This window comes from Halichoerus grypus, chromosome 1 (assembly GCF_964656455.1).
Source record: "Halichoerus grypus chromosome 1, mHalGry1.hap1.1, whole genome shotgun sequence".
Lineage (NCBI taxonomy): Eukaryota > Metazoa > Chordata > Mammalia > Carnivora > Phocidae > Halichoerus > Halichoerus grypus.
The window spans coordinates 71,531,108-71,556,783 of record NC_135712.1 but is presented as its reverse complement, the minus strand read 5'-3'; the positions used below and the strand labels follow the sequence as shown (position 1 = coordinate 71,556,783).

Sequence of the window (25,676 nt, the reverse complement as noted above, 5' to 3'; positions counted from 1 at the left end):
AGAAATGGTAGTTCTTCTTATCATTTCCATCATAAAACAACTAGTTTGCCACAATATAGTCCAAGAACCTCTCATGGTATCCAGAACACTTGGCTAATAGAACATGGTGCTAAGACAGCTGGGTAGCAAGAAAATAAAATACACAGGTAGAAAATTGTCATACTACTATAGTTTCTTATAATGTGTTTACTGTATGGAACTTAAAAGGGGAAAAATTATGAACGCCTAGGGGAAAATGGCACTTTCCTTCAATATTCAATTTAAAGTTGTTCATATTTAACCATCTTTCATACCATTATATGTCTCAGATTTTAAAGAGCATCACTGCTCGATTTCAGACTGAAAAATGAATACGCAAAAAAGATACCAAAAGAATTAAGCAGAAGTGATACTGATTACAAAGTTGAAAATAAAATCTACCCTGGCTAGAACTGAACATTGACAGTTAACTTTCTCCAAAGGAAAATCTAACTTGAATTATATTCATTTTTTGTATACAGTTCAATACCATGTCAATGAGGAACTCAAGACAAGAAAGCTGTTTTATCTGACTACCTAAAATTCTACTGCGCATTGTCATTTTTCAGGTCTTACTCCTCTGAAATACTTATGTACTTCCTGAAACCGGAAATGAGAGTTTGCCTGTGATTTAAGTTTCAGGAAAGTTTGTAGAAAACAACAAAGCAAATCAGTTGTTAAAGATCCTACCTTTTCTTCACTATATAGCAGCTATTTCTACAAATATAAAAGAGTATGTGCATACTTTCTCAGAACTCAAAATGAGAACACCAAGAACAGAAGTCTATGTGCATAAACATATGTATACACATATGTATCAGCTAAATTCCCCAAAGTGGATTTAAACCAGTAAGAATACTTTGACATTCTAAATTCAGAAAGCAGACATAAGCACTATTTTGTTTATAAATCAGAGGTATAATGAGCTCGTAAGTTTCACTCAGAATACTATATAGTTTAGAAGTACTCTGACTGGATCCCATTAAAAAAAAGTCATTCAAAATAAAAAGCACATTCTTCTAACAGCAAAGAATTCTCCCACTTTTTATTTATTTTGACATATTGGTATTTTCATAAACTTGCAAGTGGAAGATAAGCTGTTCAATAAAAGCCATTTCATATATACAATATACAGAAATTATTTTAAAAGTCTGTTCATATAATGAATTCTTTTGGTATTGACAAAAAATTAAGATACAAATAATTGACTAGAAATGAAACTATCACTAAACTAACACAGGAACTGCACTTCATTTCAGGAAAAAAAATCCAGATCTTACTGTGTTAGAAGAATAAAGCACATTTGTCATAGTATACATTATCATATTCCCCTAAAGCAGGGACTATTTAAAGTTTTTAAATTAAAAAGTATTCAGGATTACTTCTGTCTGTACATTCAGGAACTATCATCATATCACTGATTACACACAATTCTCTCATCATGCAAAAAACCTGTTAAGTTGTTTTTCTAAGGTCTAATCAAGTCAAACAATAAACTAATTATAGCAATTTAATTAGCAAGCTGTAAATCAGAGAGGTGTAGAAATTCCACAGTTGAACTGTATTTCCTGTCTATAGTATGGCCGCTATTCAATTTTCTCCATGTATTAGAACTAATAGGCATTGATAGTCAAACATTTCATTGTAGCAGCAAATGATAGAATATGTGAGAGAAAGAAGAGTTCCTAATTTCATGACAATCTTTATTACGCTTTGTAAAAGTAAAGGGCTGTGTGTGTATATGTGGAAAGGAGTAAGAAACAAAGACAGGAGGTTAAGACAGGTATATAAAGGGAATGTTGAGACTATACCAGAATTGTATTTATAAAAAACTGATCTGAAAGTCTGCCCATCAAGTGTACAAAAAACAGAGCCGATGTTAGTGCAAGTTTAACCTGATCATTTATTTGTGAAAAAAGCTAGTTTTGATGAGGAAAAATTCAATCCTGTCCTTGTAAACATAAAGAAACTCAAGGGGAATTTTAAAGATAGTAGGCCAGAAAATGCAAGTTACTCTTATAATCCTTTTCAATTGAACAGACAAATCAAGTTGAAGACACATGTTAAAATACTTTTCAGACTGACTGAATATTTACCAGCTTATATAATCTCTTGTTCCAACTGGATTTTGATTTTTTTTTTTAAAAAAAAAACCACTTTTTATAAGAGCTATCACACCTAGAAGTGAAGAAAATAAATTAGATCCCCCCAAAAGATATTATTTTAACCTCTAAAGCATAAAAAGCTATATAATATACAAATTAACCAGTGTTCTTACAAAAGTAATGCAGTTTTGGACTGATGACATTATGCTATATTTGTGGTGAAGTACTAGGCACAAGAATATATGTATCAATTAGGCATTTTCCGTCTAATTAGTCTCGAAAGTCATTTAATTCTTGGCAATATATAATAACTGGTATGCATTCTGGTACTTAAGTCATGAATTGTTGAGAACAAGAAGCAGTGTATTATAGTAACAGGGTCTGTATCTGACAATTACAGTGTTGAACAAATCTTTTCTATGAACTCTGTGATTTGTTTTGCAGTTGGTCACTTGTAGTAGGTCCTGCAAAGATAAAAGAAAAAAAAGTCAATATAATTTATTGTGTATTGCCAACCTTGGAACTACCTGAGCTAAAGTCCCCTTTCACTGCTATGGATGATAAATATAAAAACCTAAAAAAACAAATAAGGATGTTTGATGTAGGCTCATTAGTCTGACATAAAAGAATCAGTATACCTCCTAAATATTCTAAAGAGCAGAACAAGAGTATCTACTTGGTGATGGGACAAAAGGTTTCAGATTGAAATGTTTCTGTGAATAAATCAAAAGTAGCAGTTAAGACAACTCAAATATCCGAAGTTATAAAAAGATCTCAAAACAAGAAAATATTTCCTTAGCGTCTAAACATGGTACTTTTCTTTTTATAAAAACAGCAATAAAATAGATGAAGATGGGCAGAGGTTGGGGAGAGGAGAATGACAATGCTCATAAAGTAATGGGCTACATAGAACCTGGAGATTTTAAAAGCTGGTAAGACTTTTTTTTTTTTTTAAGGGCTCAAAAAGAGTAGAGGACAAATAAGGAACTTACTTCCCTAAGGCTTATTACATAGTCTTTTCTATCCTTGTGGACTTAATGATGATAAAATATAAGCCTGTCATTGAAGGAAAATCAGGCAGTGAGCTAACACAAATTTTATACTTGAAAATTGGAGAATCATTTACTGAATTTAAAAGAAAAAAATGTATTTATGTACTAAATGTGTGAAATCTAGTATCTTACCAGCAATGACAGAGAAAAGGCCAGAGTTATTTTTCAAAAGCCACGGCTTAAAGAAAAAGAAATCCGTGGCACCTGGGTGACACAGTCAGTTAGGTGTCCAACTCTTGGTTTTGGCTCAGGTCATGATCTCAGGGTCATGAGATGGAGCCCCACATTGGGCTCTGACCTCAGAGAGGAGTCTGCTTAAGACTCTCTCCCCCTCTCCCTCTACCTCTCCCCACCCCCCTTAATAAACACATAAATCTTAAAAAAAAATCCTTTAAATCTTTGACACAGTGTTACTGATGCAAATCTCCAGCAAATGAAGGACATTCCTAGTGCTTTGCCAGAGTCACTAAGAATTGATATTAAAAGTCTGAGCAAAAATTGATGAAAAGTTATAACCAAAAAAACATTCATTTTGAATACATCAAAATAAATCCCCAAGATATGGAAAACAAAGACTGATTAGGGTATGTCACCTAAAAATGGATAATAAACTTTAAAAGAGGAAGAGAGAGACATGTAACAATAATTACTTAAAATGAAGTTTGTTCAGTTAAATATAAGCTAAAAAACAACTATGGTGAATATAATGGAAGTGAAATGCTATATGAAACAAAATGAAAGTCTAAAGCATAATATGGAATAAAAAATATTGTAATTAGGACATTAAATGAGACACAGAGTCATCAGGTTCTATCACAGAATCATTCATATTTCATATATGCTCATCAAAACAGTAATATAATAATGAGTTACTTTCCTAAGGCTTAACCATCTGAGGCACAACAAATAAAGTTACATCTCCAGTTTTCAAGTATAAAGCAACAGTTTTCAAGTACAAAGAGTAGGTAAATGGGCACAAAATCTGCATTAGCAGTATAGAAGATTCACCTTCATTAAATACCAGAATTTAATTAAAAAAATAAATAAAATCTATTAACTATGTTGGATCAAGAGTTGGCAGGTTGCAAGGGCTGACTGTCCAAGACTTAAAAACAAATAAAAATCAGACAGGTATTTTGTCAATCCAGTAGTCAAAAGAATCAATATTGGAAAGATATGACATACTCTGTACTTGAAAGGATGTTAAAAACAAATCTTCCGTATTAAAAACATGCTTCTTTTAAAAAGTTTAAACCTTAATTTAGATTGGTAGGACAGATAAAATATAATATGAAACATCAAAAACAAAATACAGCTTAATGTGAAGACAAACATCCTTGCTTAAGCCAAGTAAACAAATGAAAAAACCCAGCCATATACATATAGTCTTAAATCAAAACACCTCTGGGCATAAAAACTTTATTTTGAAATTGGCCACAGGGGTTGAGATTTTAGAAAGTTTGGCATAATAAATTTAAACGAATTTCAAAAAAATTTTCTGAGGTTTTTTAAACGTGTAAAGCAAAATAAAGTACGTTATTTAGGCACAAAGAATCACAAGTGTCTCAGTGATAATTTCAGAAACATCTAACCTTGATTTGACTCTTCCATGTTCATGCTTTCTTCGGCTGCAGTCTCTAACATTTCTTCATCTTCCTCATCCTCATGTAGGTCTTTTGAAATTAATTGTCTAGCTAATTTAATATTCAGTCCTTCATTGTAGTGAAGCTTCCTTTTCATTTCAAACTGCCGCTTTTTTTCTACAAGATACAAAAAGTAGGTTTAGGAAGTCTTTAGCTCAAGGATTAGGAAAATACAGGCTGCGTCTGTTTGGTAAATAAACTATTATTGGGGGCCGCCCGCGTGGCTCAGTCAGTTAAGCGTCTGCCTTCAGCTCAGGTCATGATACCCGGGTCCTGGGATCCAGCCTCGAGTAGAGCTCCTGCTCAGTGCAGAGTCTGCTTTTCCCTCTCCCTCTGCCCCTCCTCCCTGCTCATGCTCTCTCTTCCTCTCTCTCTCTCTCAAATAAATAAAATCTTAAAAAAAACTTATTGGAACATGATCGTGCTCCTTTGTTTCTATAATACTTACAGCTACTTTTGAGCTCAATGGCAGAGCTGAATAGGTGCAGTTGAGGCCATATGGCCCGTAAAACCTAAAATATTTATTTATTTATTTATTTTACTGAAAAACCTACATCTTGTCTTATACAGAAAAAGTTTGCACACCTCTGCTTTAGATGGTTCAAGTACATCTTAATGGGAAAATAGGAATAAAACCATTACTAGGTAAATTTGTGAAGAAAATTTAAAGACATAAGAAAAATCTCCAGAAAGAATTGAAATGAGGAAAAAAACAAGCTATATAATACCATATATGTGTCAGGTAAAAAGTCTGCATGCACGTGTATGCATACACACAGAAAATAAGACAACAATTAGCATGATTAATTTTGGGACAAGGAACTGTGGGGTAATTTTAGTATTTTCAAGTCTTCCATTTTTATAATTAATTACAAATTCCCTCAAAAATTCTTATTAGCAGGGTGCCTGAGTGGCTCAGGAAGTTGAGCATCTGCCTTCGGCTCAGGTCATGATCCCAGGGTCCTGGGATCGAGCCCCTTGTGGGGCTCCCTGCTCAGCTGAGCGCCTGTTTCTCCCTCTACCTCTCCCCCCTGCTCGTGTTCTCTCTCTCTCTCTCTCTCAAATAAAATCTTTAAAAAAGAATTCTTATTAGCAAAAAAATAAAAATTCTCATTATCCATGAAGAAACTGCAGTGATTTAAAACACTGCTAGCTAAAACATAACTTCATTCCCAGAGTAATTTTAAGAAAAAGCTGTTATAAGGCACAGTGAAGAAATCCTAGACTATTCTTTCATTTATAGTCTTCACCATAGAAACACAGGGTTAGCAGCAAATCAACTTAACTGATCATATTTTATTAACAGCATTTAAAGACTATTTCTGTAGAAATAGTTCTAAGATTTAAAAATTTCTTAGACTGGTAAATAAAAAGGGGTGACATAAAATTGCCAACTGTTTATTTTGTCAAACAAGAGCATTAAAATTCATTTATCAGAGTTTTATTATATTCATGGAAGTATTTTAATGCCAAAAAAGCATAGAGAAATCTCTGCATAAGGCTACTCAAGGCACTTTCTCAGTCTCCTTTAATTCCCTCTAAGTTTTAATAATCATCTATACTTACAGATGACTTACAGTTACTTATGTTTCAAAAGCAGGCATTTATCGTTCTTGTTAGTACTGATCAATCACTTTTCAGCCTCTATTTGGGTTGGGAAAAGGAAAGTTCTGAGACCACCAACTCAGTATTCCATAAACATTTGTTTCAAACGACCAAGATCTTGCCAGGCATCTTTCTTCTTCTCTACTTATGAATTGCTTTTGTGATTTATTTTACTCTTTGAGAATACCATATGGTAGAGGGAAGTAAAATTGAAAAAAGAGGCCAATAAAAAGACCAAATCCTCGTGACTAAATTTTTAGTGATGCCTTTCAAGTATTCAAATGATGTAAAACCCAATATTAAAAAACCAAAAAAATGGTTTTACAAACTTCCAGTGACAAAATAAATTAAGTCATGGAGATGTAAAGTACAACAAAGGGAATATAATCAATAACACTGTATATTATACAGTGACAGATGGTGACTATACTTATGATGAACACTGAGTAAGGTACAAAATTGTTGAATCCATATGCTGTACATCTGAAAACTAATGTAACATCAATTGTACTTCAATAATGAATTTTAAAAAATGGTTCTGATTGCCTCCAATTCCACATCTCTTTACTAAAAAGGTAACACTTTTTTTTTTTTTAAAGATTTTATTTATTTATTTGAGAGAGAGAATGAGATAGAGAGAGCATGAGAGGGGGGAGGGTCAGAGAGAGAAGCAGACTCCCTGCTGAGCAGGGAGCCCAACGCGGGACTCGATCCCGGGACTCCAGGATCATGACCTGAGCCGAAGGCAGTCGCTTAACCAACTGAGCCACCCAGGCGCCCAAAAGGTAACACTTTTTATCATTACAAAGTAACACATGTTCATGGTAGAAACTTAAAAAAAAAAAAGCACTCAATTTCCTCACTCAGAAATTACCATTAATATTTTGTCACTTTAGAATTTTTTCTAGAAATTTTTCTAAAAATAACTCCTATATTTTTATATATGCTATCTTTTCACTTACAATATAGTTACAATTACCATATGTCCCAGTTTGCCCAGGCAAGGTTCAGTTTATGCCTACCATCTGAGGAAGTATAATATGACCCTTTCTTTCACCCTAAAATGATCCAGAGTTTAGATAATTAGATATATGAAGATATAGTAAAATTCTGCCATGTACATAGCAGATTTATATAATTTTTAAATGGCTATAAAGTATTGAGTTACCACTTCTCTCTTCTTGGTCAAAGATTTCTAATCTCCCTCTATGTATTTTCAATGTTTTTAGAGTGTAATACACATACATTTTGTGCTTTGGTTCTATTACTTTCTCAGTGTGAACTAGTGTCTTTTCAAACCGTGCATCAGGATTCCTTAGTGGGTTACAACCAGTATTTTTTAAAAAATGAAAAAAAAAAAATAAACTGCAATGCATTACACATACTAAAGGTGAGTACTGTTTTGTGAAATTTTTCTTTTTGTAATTTATGCATACATGTATAACATGTAGGACTTAGTCAAAAATGTTTACAAAACACCAGAACAGATTCTGGGAAACTGAATTGCTAGATCAAAGCGTGTCATTTTCTTTTAAAGCTTTTGGCTCGTATATTGCCATATTGCCCTCCAGAAAAACCAAACCATTTTTCATGCCCACCGATAAGTACATGAGTAACTTATTTCTCTACATTCACACCCAAAGAGAAACTCATTCTTTTTAATCTCTGTTGATCTGAAAGGAAAGAAAGGGACCATGATGCTGTGTGCTTATTTATGTACTATGTATGTATGTATGTAATCTCCATGCTGAGTGTGGAGCCCAACACAGGGGTTGAACTCACAACCCTGAGATCAAGACCTGAGCCGAGATCAAGAGTTGGCTGCTAAACCAACACAGCCACCCCGGCGCCCCCATGATGCTGTTTTAATTTGCAATTTTTTATTCCTAGAAGTTGACATTACAGTATTTCTCTCTTGTGAATAATATTTACAGTCTAAGAAAATTTTTTTTTTAATTCTAAGAGATGCTGAACTTGGTTTTGCTTGTTATACATTCTAATTTTAGAATACTCAAAATGCTTTATGTAAGTTTAAAATATACAATATATTCATTTTGTAGAAAGATGCTAACACAAGTGGTCTCAATCTTCTTTGACTATTTATATTCATTTTACCTATAATCCTTGTATTGTAGAGCAACATACTACAAAGAGTACAAGGACGTTAAGATTTTAGGCCTGGCTCTAACAATAACCAACTCTCCATGTGAACTTCACAAGTGAATTACCTTTTTTATATTTTCTTTTACTACTCTATAAAATAATGGAGAATACACCAATTATTTAAGTTATTACAAGTTATTATTTACTGAACACTTACAATATGACAGAATCAGTGTTAAGTGCTTTAAATTCTTTATCTCATTTAATACTCACAGTACCTCTAAATATTTTTATAGATGTCAATTTAAAGAAACTGAGGCTCAGAGAAATTACAAATTAGACATACGACATACCTGGAGTACAAACTTTGATTTGTCTGATTCCACAGCCAGTATCTTAATTGTTATGCTATCAGTTACAAGATAATTTTTTCTAAGAATTTCTATCAATAAACAAGGACTTTCAGATATGTAATTTGTTTAAAAGCAATAAACACCTACAGGAGTCAGTACCTACTAGTAAGAACTGAACTTGTGAACTTGTAACGAAATTGTTCCCCCTGCTGGCTAATTCTGGAACTACAATTTGGGGGGAGGGAGGAAAAAAAATCCCTTAATGAAAACTGACAATATAGACTAATAATAAATTTCTGTTCTCAATATATCATGTTTTTAAGAGGATAATGAAGAAACAAGCTCCAGAAACAATTTATATTTGAAACCGTTTTCAAGGGTCTTTGGAGTATATTTTTAGATAATAAGTTAGGAACTAGTCACTGAGAATACAAGACCTATAATATAATACAACTTGGGATTAGGCTATATGTAAAAATTTTTTTCTCTTGTACAACAATTAGGCTCAGACCATCATAGTTTGTTGAATAAGCTATATTCTGAAGATGACAGACAGGAGTAGCAAATTATACCTTAGGAGCTACACATAACAAAGATTCTGACAATTAACTAGCAATATTCAGAATCTCAGTTCTAAAGTTGCTGAACTTCTTTACAGTACAGGTAACATCCACATTTCAAGGCTTCAAGTACACTACTAACTCTTTTCTTTTTCTTTCTTGTGAGGGTGTGTTTGTGTTTTTCTTGCATCTTTTTTCCTATACATAGGTTTGGTTTTTCCTTTTAAAAATAGTTAAACACGGTGTTATGCACAAACAATGAATCATGGAACACTACATCAAAAACTAATGATGTAATGTATGGTGATTAACATAATAAAATTAAAAAAATAGTTAAACACTATATAAACAATTTTAATTCTTGAAAAGACTGTACACTCACATGGTTCAAAGAGTGTAAAAAGCAACAAGATGAAATATTTTCCTTTTCTTCTTACCTCCACAGATAACCACTGTTACTTGTAAAAATAAACTGTGAGTAGGTAGCAATGCCTTAACTGTGTATGTACTGTATGGGCTACAAGAGCCTCTTCCAACCCTGTTGAAAAGGCTCTTTAATCTCCTTGACTATGACATTACTGTTCTTTTTTTATTTAATGGGACCTAAGAAAGATCTTCACTCTACATGTGACCATCTTGGTTCATTTGGTAAGTTTCACCACTGTTTTAAAACAGAAAAAGCACAAGCAATTGGGAAATTAGCTCTTTCTGCTATCCATTTTAAGATCATCCAAACACTCAATGACTCTAAAAGCATTAATATTTACTGAGCATCTACTCTCTATCAGACAGTAAAAAAGAAAAAAGTACAAAGGAACTATAATTACTTAAAAGATGGTAATATTTTCCCAAATTCTTGAAACCAAGGGAGGTGGTGTATGTGTGCAGGGGGGAGGGAAGCTGTTATCCAATAAACCCACATAAGTAGAATCTGAATTATAAAAATGTTGCTCCCTAACCTTCCACCATCCACTTCCCCAAAAGGAAAACTACTTGACAACCTTCAAATAATGGATTTATTTTAGCAAAAATTATTAGCACACTGCTGAAAAGGAAATCAACTACCTTGTTCTTCAGGTGAGAGGTCACTATCCTCATCTTCACTGCTTTCTTGTTCATGAACCCGATACTTTGGCTCTGAGCCTTCAGCAGCAGCTAATCTACACAACAATCATTTACAAAGAAATCAACACTGTGATATTCTTTTATTGAGTGTCTCATTCATTCAACTCTTCAGTCTCATAAAAACATTTAAAGATTATTAATATGCCAGCTATAACCTGATGAGGAAAATAAAAAGAAAGTGGGAATGAGTATAGAAACCAGTAAGCAATAAGAAAAGTGGAAGGTGACAGAAATCAAAGCAAAGAGATAGAGCTTTTTGTTTATGAACCCACTTATTTTTGCATAATCTCTAGGTATAGACCCAATGTGGGGCTCAAATTCACAACCCCAAGAGCTGCACGCTCTTCTGACTGAGCCAGCCAGATGTACCATCTTACTTTGATCTTTAAAACATAGGATATTAATTAAAACAACAACAAAAACACAAAAGCATAGGGGATTGACACAAGGAATCTGTGTACCAGGCTCTAGTACTCTAAATTTTCTGCTACCTGCATACTTTGATTTTAATCTAGAGACAAGACTATAAAAGTTGCTAGGAAAATCCAAATAAACTTAGCTCATGCTTTTTATTTACACTTGTACAAGTATAGTAGAATGGCTTCAACTCTGAACAATTAAAAACAAGTGAAAATGTGTAAGTGAAAATGCTTCAGTCATCAGTACTTACTTCTTAGCTAAGATATCTGGGGTCAGGGCTTCAGTGGTTTCTGAATCACTCAATGCATCTTCATCATCACCTACCATACTAGAATGACAAGCACATTATAATTAATACCTAAACTGTAATTTTTCAAGCAGAAAAACAAGGTAAGGAACCATAATTCTATTGATTTAGTTATAATATCAACATATTTATAGCTCTGTTGTCCTATTTGAAGCTTAATTTAATTTTATTTTTTTAAAAATTTTATTTCTTTGACAGAGAGAGAGAGTGTGCGCACAAGCAGGGGGAGTGGCAGGCAGAGGGGGAGGGAGAAGCAGGTTCCCTGCTGAGCAGAGAGCCTGATGCAGGGCTTGATCCCAGGACCTCTGGGATCATGACCTGAGCCAAAGGCAGATGCTTAACCGACCGAACCACCCAGGTGCCCTGAGGCTTAATTTTAAATTGTTTCTATTCCATGCAAATATTTGAAAATACAGCATCAATCAAAAAAACTCTCCAAATGATTTTAAAAAACCACTACTGCAACCATGAAAATAAATATTAAGAACTCAAATCATTTGTAAAAAATTAAAAAACTTCAATTATTCCATCCAGTGAGAGGGAACAAATATGTAGGAAAACAAAAACAAAACCACTGTCTGGTTTTAGAATATATATTTGTACATCAACCTGAAGACAGAAACAAATGATCCACGCAGACATAAGGCTAGGTAAAATACCATAATTAAGATCCTAAGACCTGGGGCGCCTGGGTGGTCATGGTCCCAGGGTCCTGGGATGGAGCCCCACATCGGGCTCCCTGCTCAGCGGGAAACCTGCTTCTCCCTCTCCCACTCCCCCTGCTTGTGTTCCTTCTCTTGCTGTGTCTCTCTCTGTCAAATAAATAAATAAAAATCTTTAAAAAAAAAAAAGATCCTAAGACCTAATTCAGAGCATTTAAAAGCTATTAGCTTTCCCAATCTATCCTCTAATAAAAAATTTTCTCCCCACTTAGCTGCAAACATGGGCATATTTAATTCTCAAGCCACTTAAAAGTGTATAAAAGCAGAAGTCACCTATATTTAAAAAAAAATACTGATTTATATCTTTCCTGGTAGTTGAGGAGACAAGTTAAATAAGTGCTATAGTTTAGATGATGCTCTTTTTTCCATGGGAAGTTGAAATAAAGTTATTTACATTATTGGATATAATTAGAGTAGAATAAAACAATCTATCAATTTGTAGAACTTTTACAGACAACTCTATGTTATATTATAAAATTTACAGGCAAACTACATGTGTGTGTTTGGTGTGTGTGTATATTCATACATACGTATATATAAAAGCATTAGTAACTTCTGTATACTAACCATGTGAAATTCTTAGATAGTATAACATGATCTTTCTATAAAAAGCATCCTCTTCTATTAAACAAAACTCTTTAAAAAAAAAAGGGCCATGAAAGAAACTGGTAAAACTGAGCACTAAATCGATAAAAGCTAAGCACATATATCTGTACATACATATAGCCTCAATTACTTAGGAACCAAATGACTTCGGCAACTCCCGGAGGAAGGATATGGGTAAGGTAAAGGGGGAAAAAAAGCAGTACTAAATAAATACCATTCAGATTTATTATATTTTAAATATAAACAGTCTAAAAATAATGCCTACAACTTTTTGAGTCACGTTCAATTTTAATTCTTTTAGGATAGATATTTCCAACCAACACAGATAAGGAAGGGATGTCTATCTACTACCATTACTGAAAAGGAAGAAAGCCCTGACCGTGGCTTCCGGCACAATAAAAGCTTTAAGATATAAAGTATATTCTTGTAATTAGAAGAAAAATGAGAGTATAAACTTTCCATAAATGATATGTCCATTTCTTCCCTCAAGCTTTATTAGTGTTGAGTTTCAGCACCTGTACCTATTTCATTATTTCTACCTTTGTCAACATCTTCATGTTTATTCTTGTTTTTACTGTTTTTGCTATCAACAAGTTATAAGTTATCTCAACTTACCTTCCAAAGTTTTCATCCACTGGTTCAAAATATAGACTTTCTTAACTCTATTTTAACAGTAACTCCTGGATTTATGTTACCTTCCTTCATAGACAAAGTACTTCATTCCTGGAAATCTTCTTCATTACAAATTAGGGCATGGTCTGATTAGGTATTTCTACTACTTAGAATCTCTATCTTCTCATAATGCTTACTGGTACATTATTTTTGTCTTCACACTAATTATTACCACACACTATAAAAAATTCTGGAAGACTCAAAACTGCCAATAATCACAATGTAATTATCTGAAGTATAAGTTCAAAAATAAGGACATGGAACAATAGTAATGACCACTTGTCTTTGAATGGGTTAAAAAAAAGCTGTGAAGTAATCCTTTTCTGCGGGGATTGAGTAAGCTCCTGATTTCTACTTAGAAAGCAAACAAGCCCAACCTTCATCTTCCTTTTTATAAATAGATTATCTTAAGGAAGGCAGAAGTCACTAATCTGTGTGTATCATCAGTGGCTAGGGACCACTGAGTTACAGCAAACAAACATTTACTACTACAATTATAATGTACAAAATGGATTCCCAATTTTTTCTTAAGGGGGGGATGGGGAGGGGCAGAGTGAGAGGGAGAGAGAATCTTAAGCAGGTTCCATGCCCAGTGCAGAGCCTGATCTCACAACCCTGAGATCATGACCTGAGGCTAAATCAAGAGTCGGATGCTTAACCGACTGAGCCACCCAGGTGCTCCTAGATCCCCAAGTTTTAAAGTTACATATTACTGGGATGCCTGGGTGGCTCAGTGGGTTAAGCACCTGCCTTTGGCTCAGGTCATGATCCCGGGATTCTGGGATCAAGTCCCACATTGGGCTCCCTGCTCAGCGGGGAGCCTGCTTCTCCCTCTGCCTGCCCCTCCCCCCCTGCTTGTGCGCGTACTAGCTCCCTCTCCCTCTCTCATAAATAAATAAAATCTTTAAAAAAAAATAAAAGTTACATATTACTTATACTATTATACACAAATATGCAGTTGGGTTATTGATTCATGCTCCAGTAACAAATATAAAATCAAAGAGAAACTTAAAATCAGCTGTTATTCAGAAGCTCATATGGAATGCAAAATGGAAGTCAAAAAAGGAATGAATCTATAAAACATTACCTATGGTAAGGAGTGCTAGGTTCATCTATTTTCATTAAACCATAGTCTTTGTCTGCTGGATGATATGTCGCCAGGATGTTCATTTCATCCCACTTCTGGGATTTTTTACTAAAATTAAAAAGAAAAAAAATTTCCTCAGTGAAGTAAAAGATAAAAAAGGTGCACATCTAAAATTGACAAACATCCAAATCCCACATTTCAACTTCTATTTGACTGCTACCTTCTATTTTTACATATACTTTCTTGGAATAGAAACGGACATAGGGTAAAAGCCGTAAGTAATTAAAATAAAATAAATATTTTATAGAATACTTAGTACCCACGTATTAAAAACACACTATTCAGAATCTTCACCAGATATTCAAGACACTATTATATTATGACATGCTTAGGCTTCATCTGGCCTATAGAAGATTCCCCCGTGCCCTCCTGCAGTTATGAGTTCTGCGGGGGATTGCCTACTGTGGACCTCAGGTTGGAGAGGGGCTAGTGCCCCAACGCAGCCTGGAGACCTCCAGGCTGGAGGGCAAGCAGGGAGGTAAGTAGGAGCTGCAGTGGAAAGCAACTGTGAGGGGGCCTCCCTACCCCTGCCCAGCCCAGCGTTGCCCCACTTGGGGCTGTGAAGCCGGACAAGGAGAAGCTGGAGCAAAACCCTGAGTAATCCCAGGACATCAAAGCTCTGCAGAAAGACCTGGAACAATGTGCCAAGCTCCTAAAGCAGAAGAGGACCACCCTGAGATATACTCAGGCTAATGTGGGGCTCACCCTGGGGATTTCTCTTTGGGAAGGTGTTTAGCCAAACCACTATCTGCCATTTTGAGGCTCTGCAGCTCAGTTTCAAGAACATGTGTAAGCTGCAGAAGTGGATGGGAGAAGCTGACAACAAAAATCTACAGGAGATATGCAAAGCAGAGACCCTTGTGCAGGCCCGAAAGAGAAAGTGAACAAGTACCAAACAAGGATCGAGAACCAAGAACCGAGTGAGAGGCAACGTGGAAAACACGTGATGTGCCTGCAGTGCCAGAAACCCACCCTGCGGCCGATCCGCCACACTGCCCAGCAGCTTGGGCTTGAGAAGGATGTGGCCTGAGCATGGTTCTGCCATCGCTGGCAGAAGGGCAAACGATGAAGCAGTGACTCTTAGCGAGGAGAGGATTCTGAGGCTGCTGGGTCCCCTTTCTCAGGGCACGAGTATCCTTTCCTCTGGCACCAGGACCCCATTTTGGTACCCCAGGCTACGGGGGCCCTCACTTCACTACGCTGTACTCCTCAGTCCCTCTCTCTGAGGGTGAAGCCTTCCCCCTCTCTGTCTGTCACCACTCTGCGCTCTCCCATGCATTCAAACTGAGATGCCAACCCTCCCCAGGAATGGCGGCCAGAGGAAGGGGGAGAGCTAGGCAAAGAGAACCCGGGGTTTGTACCAGGATTTTGGGATTAAGTTCTTCATTAAAAAAGGATTTAGGAATGCAAAGGATGTGGGGGCAGGGAATTTGGGGGGAACTGGTTGGAGGGAAGGTGAAGTTCAAGGATGCTCTTGTTTTTAATCCCCACATCACTCATCACTTTCTTAAATAAAGAAGCCTGGGACACACAAAAAAATAAATTTTTTTTAAAAAAAACAATGAATACCTCCTTGGCCTAATTTTTCAGAGATATCCAAAACAATCAAAAGAATTAGAACATAAAACTACAGGGAATACCTCACTGAACTTAAATACCATTAATAAAGATTTAGGTTGCAAACAAAATTATAGTTCAGCCTTTTTTTTTTTTAAATCTAGAAAAATAAGAGTTTGCTAAGAAATGGTATATTCAGGGTACTTTAGATAAATCTACTTAAAAAAAATAAAAATAAGTGTTTTATGAACATCCGTAGTAATATCCATTCAACAAAATATTTACACAACTTTTAAGGTGCTAAATAATTAGATGACTTAATTACAAACTCTTTGGATCTACTCATTATTGCCACCCAACAATATTTTGTTACATATACAATTTGTGCCTTGGTTATGTACTTGAAAATAAAACTGTAAAAATCAATGTAGATTTTACATAGATTCAAATCTTTTCTGCACTTGCACACATTGGTGAGGTTTTACTGTAGATATTCTTAATTTTCCTAAACCTACCAACACCCAGATTCTGAAATGTTCTAGAAAAATGACATTCTTAAACTTTAATATCATATTCCCTTCTCCATGCCCTGAGTCACCTGTAAACTATATGTGCCTGCTCAGGGCAGGCGAGCCTGACTTTTATGTTCTCTTGCTTTCTTCTCCAAAGCACCCTATTTCAGACTAAGCACTTTTTTCTTCTTCATATTTTAGTAGAAAAATCTGTATAAAATTCACCATTTTAAACATTTTTAATGTACAGTTCTGCAGCATTAAGTACATTCGCATTGTTGTGAAACCACCACCACCATCCATCTTCAGAACTTTTTCATCTTCCCCAACTGGAACTCTACCCGCTGAATACTACTCCCCATCCTCCCCTCTCCCAACCCAGGCAACCACCATTCCATTTTGTCTCTGAATTTAACTACTTTGGGTACCTCACATAAATAGACTCACACAGTATTTGTTCTTTTGTGACTGGCTTATTTCACTTAATGTCTTCAAGGTTCATCTATGTGGTGGCATATATCAAAATTTTCTTCCTTTTTAAAGCTGATTAATGTTCCACTACAGACTAAGTACTTGGACTACAACTTCAAGCTGCTTATCCTTTGTTTTATCAAGAGACAAAGGTTGGTCCAGACATACTCCACAAGTGACTGAAACAACAACTCCCATTCTCCCCCTAAAAGCAGTCAGAAGTTACCTGATGTCTCCTCACCATGAAACAGTCAAAATCTTAAAAGCTTGTTAAGAAGCTAAAAATTAAGACATATCGGTCATTAACTGAAGCACAGAAACAAGATTTCTTCTTTAAAGAGTTGCTTTTTTTAATTCAGCATGGAATGTACCTGAACTTTCAACTAACCAAATTTAAAGCTCACTAGTATTAAAAAAACACTTGAGTGAACTAAACTGGAAAAATGGACCCTGCTTTATAATACTGATTTTTTTTTTTTTTTTATATGTCTAGCTGCTATCTGAGTAATACATAATTGGTCTTGTGGCAGAAAAAAAACAAAAAAACAAAAAAAAAACACAAAAAAATCCCAGCATGTTTAAGGTTTAAGGTTCAAGTTCCAGGTACCCTTCACTAGTCCTGTGACTACAGGCAAATCCAACAAACACCCTCTTTTGGGCTATATTTACTCTACACGGAAATTATAATAAAATGGGAGTTTTAGTAACAGTCCTTCTTACAATACAGGGTTATTGAGAGAATCAACTGAAATAATGTCTGTAAAATCAAATTATAAAAACACCACACAAACATAAGGAGTTTTTATGATTTTAAAATCCAGTTTTGGGTTAAAAATCCTGAAACCATATCTCACTTAGAACTGTAGAGAATGGGTTGAGAAAGGTTATCCTGAAGAAATGTTTAAAATTGCTTTTGAACTGAGTGCCTTCCACCTTGCCCTGCAAGACTCAACATTTATATGATTTTGAAAAATTTCTATCTGCCACAGAACGAATTTTTCTAAAAAGCAACCAGTTTTGTATTCAACTAAGTCTATAGTTTCAGACATTTTGTTATATAGTTCTTATCTATAAATTACTGTGAATTTAGAAAGCAAATGACTAGGTTTATTCATGCTATATAAGGAAACTCATAGTGGAGAGATATATTTCTAAAGATTTTAGACAGCAGACATGATCAAGCAGCTCTGATTAGAAGAACTGTGAAAGAAACGTACACAAGCTTTAAGAGAATTAGATAAAGTTTGTGAAGAAAGCAATCCAATTAATAAGCAAAGGGAGACTCAGGATACCATAATTAGATGTTCCCTCCTGAGAGAACAAATGCCTCTGAAATGACAGCTGAGGTTAAGTGCCAGGCAGAAACAAAATCACAAGCAAAAGTTTCATAAACCTGCATTAATAGACAGTCTTATTCAGATTTCCTATTAAAGATACTGTATAAGAAAGCTAGCACACCTCTATATAAAGTTCAAAAGCTGACAAAACTAAAGTGTGTAGGGATGTATACTTACTTATGTGATTTCCATAGAAGTCAGGAAGGTGGTTATGTTGGGAGACAGGGGAGGAAAGAGCGTGATTGGAAAGGGCAGTCCTGAGGTGATGGAAACGGTCTTTTTCTTGACCAGAATGGTGGTTACAGGGGTATTTTATAATACAAATATATTATAATTTTATAATATAAATATATTAATTTGTAATTTTATAATTTCTTAAACTTTAAAATTACATTTAACACACCTTTCCATATTTGTATTACAACAAAATACTTTAAAATAAACACATATTAATGACGTTGTTAGGTACTTCCTAACTTCAAAGTAAAACAAGTTATTTCCTAAATGATGTTAACAATATTGAATTAAAAATGATAACTTATCATCATTACTGCTTAGGATAGAAAAATGACAGACCGTTAGGAGTTTGAAAGGTTTCTCTAATGGGTGGAAACCCAAACACCCTATATATCTATTTTGTGAGATAACAGGAAAAAAAAGAACTGTAGGATACAAGCAGAAATAATGTTTTCTTAAAATTAAGGATAAAATTTAATAATCCCAGCACCCTAGCCCACTAGCAATTTTGATTTCTGCAAATTCCATTATTATATAAAATAATATATATTACATAAAAATATATAAGCTATCAGTATATACAAGAAAATATAAACTGTGTACATACATATAACAGTAGATACAGTATATAAAAATACATATACTGATATGGAAGCATTAGTATATATATTTTATTTATAAAACAGTAGATACAATATATAAAAAATACATCTACTGATATGGAAGCTATTAGTATATGTATTTTATTATAATAAGCCACTTGTATTTTCTAGTCTTTAGTTTTTAAATAAATGCATAATACTCAATAATAAACTATTCACCCAATGTTAGATATTTATATTGAATCCAAGTTTTTCCTATTTAGAATAAAGCAGAAATGAACACATTTGTGCATATTCTGTTTAATGATATGTTTAGGATAACTTGTTAGGATAGGCATATCTGGGTTAAAATTCATCAGGAGCTTTACAGTTCATTCCATGTTGCCATATAGCTTCAAAAGAGAGAACAATACGTAATGTCCCCAGTAATTACCAAAACTTTGTCAAGATTGGTTATTTGTGTATGTGTTATCTCCACCTGAGCAGTACAAATCATTATTTGAAAGCTGTTTTATGTTTCTTTGTTCATTACCTTATAAATATGAAGAAATGCTTTGTTATTTTACTTTCCTTTTATGAATTATGTTTACATCCTTTGCCTTTCTATTGGAAACCTCATAAATCTAAGTTCTTTACACTGAAATATGAGCAAGTTCTTGTACATCTGTATATATAGACTTACAATGATGTAGAAAAACATAAAGAACTCAAAGGTAGAGATTTACACCATGTTATGTATATACAAACCAAAGATACATATAAGGTATAAACCACATTATATATAACCACATTATATGTAACCCAAATTCTTCCTGGTTTGTCTTTTAGTTTATTTTCCACTATTAAAATAACTAAAGTTTTATGTATTCAAAGCTTTACTCGACTTCCTCAACACAATACTAAGAGCAAAAGAAATTCTTAGAATTATTCAGCTCCAAAGAAGAGAACAATATCTTGCAAAAACATCAATTTAAATAAGGGCATAAAACAACAGATTACAAAGCATGCCAGGAATTCTTATGCGGAAGGTAGTGAAGTAGAAGGAACTGTCAGCAGAGGACACTAAATACGGAAATTAGCATCTCTAAAGTTTTGGCAGAATTAACATTAGTTACAGAGTAACAAAATCCAAAAAGCAAAAGTGAGTTTGATTCCAAGCTGCTTGTGTGACCTTCTGTAGTTCATTATCTCTACCTAGAAAAAATACGGGCACCACCACTTATATCGCAGATGTGCTGGGAGGATGAAAGTACCTGCTGGTTTCATTTACCCCCTCCCTCTTGGAAGATTGGTTTTCCTACAGCCTAAATCTGGTCCAGAAAAAGTCACCCCTTCTCACTTTCACTTTGATAGCTCATATGATACCGCCTCAAAGACCTACCCCTACTTCTTGTTGCTTGTGATTTGCTCATTTGGTAAGTTTTAGCCACACTTGGAGTAGGAAGCAGGATTTTGCTTCAAGGTGTTAAACTTTAATTGCACACTTCAAGAAAAGGTTCTCTCTTTAAATAAAGATTCAACTTACATAGGTTGACAAAGTACAAGACTATGAAGCTTGATACAATTACTGAACAATTAGTTAAAAAGCAATCAGTAATCAAAAAGTCACTTTTGGAAAACTTTACAGTACAGTGAGGCTTTATAGTCCAAATCCCCTTACAGGCAGAAAAAGATGAATTTGAAACATGTTTATATAAAATTATATTAAAGGAAATTAATTCAAGTGCAATGCTTTTAAGCAGAATTCGCCTACATTACCTAAGAGTACTACTGAATTTGAATGGAACATAGTGACTTCAATGCATATTGTATAAAACAATCTACTGAGATGTGGGAAAAATTAGATTCCTATAGTTATTTCTACTTGAATAAGACTAACATTTGAGGGTGAGATACTGAGCTAAACTAACTTTTCAATTATTAACTAATTTATTTATTTATTTATTTATTTTAAAGCAGGGGCGGGGGGCAGAGGGAGAGGGACAAGCAGACTCCCCACTGGATCATGACCTGAGCCCAACGCAGACACTTAACCGACTGAGCCACCCAGGCGCCCCTTATTAACTCATTTAATATAATTAAACTACACATGGATATAATGAGTAAGTCACAGGCAGTCACAGAGGTAATAAGTAGTAGACAGGATCCAAACCCAGACAATCTAGTCCCAGATTAATCACTAACCTATAACACTTCTCATAAGTTTTAGTAACATTTAATTTCTTATTTTCACCAATTAAAAATGCACATTCTCATTTTAATCTCTCTGAAAACAGCGTATCTTAAAATGGATGGCATCTTATAATTCACAGTATTTTCTTCTTTCTTGGTGGTACATAAAATCACAGTACATCTTAGAATCAATGGTTTCTTGTTTTTGATGAAATGCACATAGCTACTCATTAGATCTATTATTTTAGACCTTTACAAGTTGTACACTATATTCAAGGTAATCCTGATAGAATGGGAATTCCAAAATCATAGGAGATGACAGTGATGTTCTAACTAGTTGAATAGTGTGATACCATATGCTGATTTATCTATGCCTGATTATGTGGATTTACAGATTCTATCCAGTTGTAATTGAACTAACCCTCAAAAAATGGTATCTGACAAGTGGTAACTGAAGAAACCATTCATCGAAGATAACAGTACAAATGCAAAGCATAAAGAGAATAAGAAAATAACAGCACTGAGACAAAAAAAAAAAAGTTTGACAAGAACTGCGTAAAAAAATTCTAAGATTATTTGAAATATGGCATTATATGAATCTTACTTTTAAGTGTATACTGAGCCTTGAAATATTATCTAATAATAGTAATATATGAGATAAATTATAAACAAACATATCTGAAGCATATTTGAATTTTTTCCTACTAAAAAGATACACAATAAAAGAGTTTAGAGACACATGAAATAGGACAACTCAACTTCTGGCCTTAAAAGAAAAAAAATCCCTTGGTAATATCCTTCATGCTAAATAAAATGTTATGTTAAACAATATCCTCACAACTAATGAGGAGGGGGTGAAGTGGAGTGTGCAGAAAAAGGAAACTACCACTGCATTTTACTTGATAAAGTCACCAATAAAAGATACAGTTATTTGTGGATTCTGTATTTACAAATTTGCCTACTTGATAAAATTTATTTGTAACTCCAAAGTCTTACATGAGGGAGGCGCTTTCTCCGTCTCTCACAGACATGTCGCAGAACAGGGACAATTCTGATTGCTCCACGCACATCTTCCCAGCTGTTAAACAAGGTGATTGATACTTTACCTTGTTTCAGCTCTCAAACTGTAAATAAGTGTCTCTTTTGCGTCCATTTAGTAACACGTTTTCTACTTTTTTGTGTTTTTGTTGAATCCGTTGTTTTAAACGGCTCCTGGGTGGCTTAGTCGTTAAGCGTCTGCCTTCGGCTCAGGTCATGATCTCAGGGTCCTGGGATCGAGCCCTACATCAGGCTCCCTGCTCCGCGGGAAGCCTGCTTCCCCCTCTCCCACTCCCCCTGCTTGTGTTCCCTCTCTTGCTGTGTCTCTCTCTGTCAAATAAATAAATAAAATATAAAAAAAAAAGAGGGAGGAATCTTGTAGGAACCTAACTCTGTTATTTCTCCTAGGAGCAATGGTTCAGTATTCACTAATTCAGAGTTTGTGGTGATTATAGAACAGGACTGCTGAGAATAACAAGAATTGACTTAGATCCTGGGTCATTTTCACATTAATATGAGATTCTTTTGCCTTATACTCTGTTCCAACATTTAAAGTTAAACCATTACACTACACTTACTAGTTTCTGAATTTTAAGTGTATTAATAAAGTGTATTAAATAAAATAATTATTTTCCGTCCTTTTTATAGCAAAAGGGGAATACCGGTTGTAATTAAATGAAATTAAACATTACAAAGAGAGTTCAACTATACCTTTATTGTTTCTGTTCAAAGACGCTCTCGTAAAATTGCTAATAATGTTTGCATAAGCTGTGACATAAATAATGTGTATTATATCACCAACAGAATTTTCTTTGCTTTACAGACATATAACACTGATAATGAAAAACCCCGGTCCCTTTTACTACTTGTTTACTACAAACATCATGAACCTCAATGAATTAGAGCTTGGTAGTTCCCTTTGAAGACTTACGAGCTGTCCAACCCTCTAAGACAAGCCAACCAAAATCATCCACCTTGGAACCTTGTAAAAGGCCCCTTTTAAGTGAATCTGTCCTGCTAGCAGCCTAGGGTAGTGGCTTTCAAGGCAGAAATACCTGGAAGTAAACCCCAGCCAATTACAGAAAGAGGCTAACTCTTTGAGTAAGCCCACAGGAAATTATGGCAGATCCAAGTTGAGAATAAGCAGAAGATAAGCAGAGAAAGATAGGGGAAAACAATAAGCCACTTGGTAACCAAACAAAAAGAAACAAGCCACTTGGTAGCCAAACAAAAAGAAGCTCACACTAAGAATAACTAAATAACATAAATCCCAGTGAGAACGATACTCTTGCTGTTGAATACCCTGAAACTGTATAAGAGCTTTCTAGAGTTTGTTTGGTTAATTATCTTAGTCTTCCTGCTATAGCTATGTTCCAGTGAGATTGTTTTCTTAATTCAGTAACCTACAGCCGTCATTCCCCACCAATTCCCATTTGAAGCAACTTACCCAAAATAGAGGTTGGAAAATTTCCTGTTAGAGAATATAAGTCAAGCATCCAAAAGAGAGTGGGAGCGTAGGAGTTGTGAGACAAATTAAGGTCCTTTTCAATCCCAGAAGGCCATGAGTATAAGCTGTCATCCTACTTAATGTTTTCTTCAAAGTAACACAAATTTCTATAAATTTATCACCACCAAGTAGTAGTTCTTTTTATAGTCCTAAATTGATACTTAAACAGGTGTGCTCTAGTTGTAATATTCTAAGTTTTTACAAATGCCCTTATTTTAGCTTTACGACTTTACAGATTTCAATGATAACTTCTCTTAAGCCTTATTTCTAGAATATAGAGTCTTTATATTTTTAGTATCTTGTAACACCCAAGACCCCTAGTACTTCTAATCCAATGGTATATTTTACACTGTATGTATGGTACTATTTTCTTTTCACTGAGCATTGCACCTTGGATATCTTCCTCTGTGCATAAACATCTTTCTTGCTCTTTTTAAAAAGGGTGGTATGTTGTTTCATTATACAAATGTACCATAATTAATATTTCACTAGTCCTTATTAATAGACCTTGGGTTGTTTCCAATTATTTACTATTACACACAATGCTATCGAGCAACATCTTTTTACATGTGTACCTGTGACTATGTACGACTAAGTACATATCACTGGATCATTTTAAGTTGCTCCTTTTTGAACTGTTCTGAGCTTAGTTATGTCTTTCAAGAGGAACAAAGACTAGAAAGCACTCCAAATTCTTGTTGCAGATGCAAAAATAATTAGCAATAGATTTCCATTAAATATAGACCAAAGACTTGGAAAATTTTGGTTTCTCTTAGTGTAGAGATAATGACAAACCAGGATCTAAGAGAGTTGAGTGTGGCATGATGCTTCTGATAATGTTCACCTAAAAAGGAATGACTGTGGAAGCTCGATTAGAAAATGGAGAAAAGGGTCTCTTTTATGGAGAGGTCTCGTATTGGCTTGAGACTAGATCTTAAAGGGTTCCCAAGCCAAGAAAAGATTTTTATTATTGAAGAATTTTAGATACCTCAGGTATGAAGTTAAGAAATAATAAAAGCTTAACAGGTGAATCTTTGAAACTTCTGATTCTTCAATGTTTCCACTTTCCCAAAGTTCAAAGATAAGATGTTTGTTTTAAAAAATGACGTATGCGTGTATACTTTTAAGAAGGAATAAAACGATTAACGTCATAGCTCCTGCCTTCTTTAAAATCACTCTACCCGGCAGCCTGGCTGGAGGAGAGAGAGACCCGAGCGGCGCTGGAGCCGCATCCACGCAGCCGCCCCGGCCGCCGGTCAGCGCTCGGGGTCGGGGCTGGGGCTGGGTCCGGGGCCAGTAACGGCGGGGGAGGGGGGAGGCGAGGCCGCCCGGGAAGGAAGGAAGAGCTTCCTGGGCCCACCCGCGGCCGTCGCTCCCGGCTCTCACCTCAGCTCTTCGTCGACACTCCTGCCGGGCTGCTCGTCCGAGGCCACCACAGAGGAAGTCGTAGAACTCTTGTTCTTCAGTATCCCCTTGATGGGCCGATGCGAGGCCGTCGAGGCCGCCATTGCCCGCCGCTCCGGCGGTCGGCTCAGCGTCGCTGCTTGGCGCTGGGTCCAGGAAGGAAAGGGCTGGGCGCGAGCACAGACTCGCCAGGCAGCCGCTGAGCCCGCCTGGGGCTAAAGCGGCCGCACCTGCTGTCGCGGAGACGGCTACCGGAGTCGTTGTCACGACACAACGACCCCGACGCCACGGCCGACGCCGCGCGGCTGGCGGCCCTTCACGCGCCCTCCGCCACCGACACTTAACCGCGGCCCGCGGACAGAAGCCGGCCTAGTGCCCCAGCGCGGGAGCGACGCCGACGC

At 35.5% G+C, this 25,676-nt stretch overlaps 1 protein-coding gene and 1 pseudogene across 1 annotated transcript; one reads left to right on the top strand and one right to left on the bottom strand.

Annotated features, from left to right (window-relative positions):
• Positions 1-1,897: 1,897 nt before the first annotated feature.
• Positions 1,898-25,651, bottom strand: PPP1R2 (protein phosphatase 1 regulatory inhibitor subunit 2). The gene is made up of 6 exons (XM_036080816.2): positions 25,258-25,651; positions 14,379-14,486; positions 11,235-11,312; positions 10,505-10,599; positions 4,768-4,935; positions 1,898-2,587 (listed from the first exon to the last, which is right to left on the bottom strand). The coding sequence occupies exons 1-6, from the start codon at positions 25,377-25,379 to the stop codon at positions 2,541-2,543; spliced, it is 618 nt and encodes a 205-aa protein (XP_035936709.2). The 5' UTR covers positions 25,380-25,651; the 3' UTR covers positions 1,898-2,540.
• LOC118528396 (POU domain, class 5, transcription factor 1 pseudogene) lies at positions 14,848-15,849 on the top strand (annotated as a pseudogene).
• Positions 25,652-25,676: the final 25 nt, after the last annotated feature.

Excerpts from the sequence above, each read along its gene's own strand:
- PPP1R2 (XM_036080816.2), bottom strand. The coding sequence starts at position 25,379 with ATGGCGGCCTCGACGGCCTCGCATCGGCCCATCAAGGGGATACTGAAG. Across the intron at positions 11,313-14,378 it reads CCTAGCACTCCTTACCATAG|TATGGTAGGTGATGATGAAG; the intron begins GTAATGTTTTAT and ends TTGTCATTCTAG. Across the intron at positions 2,588-4,767 it reads CATGGAAGAGTCAAATCAAG|GACCTACTACAAGTGACCAA; the intron begins GTTAGATGTTTC and ends TTATCTTTGCAG.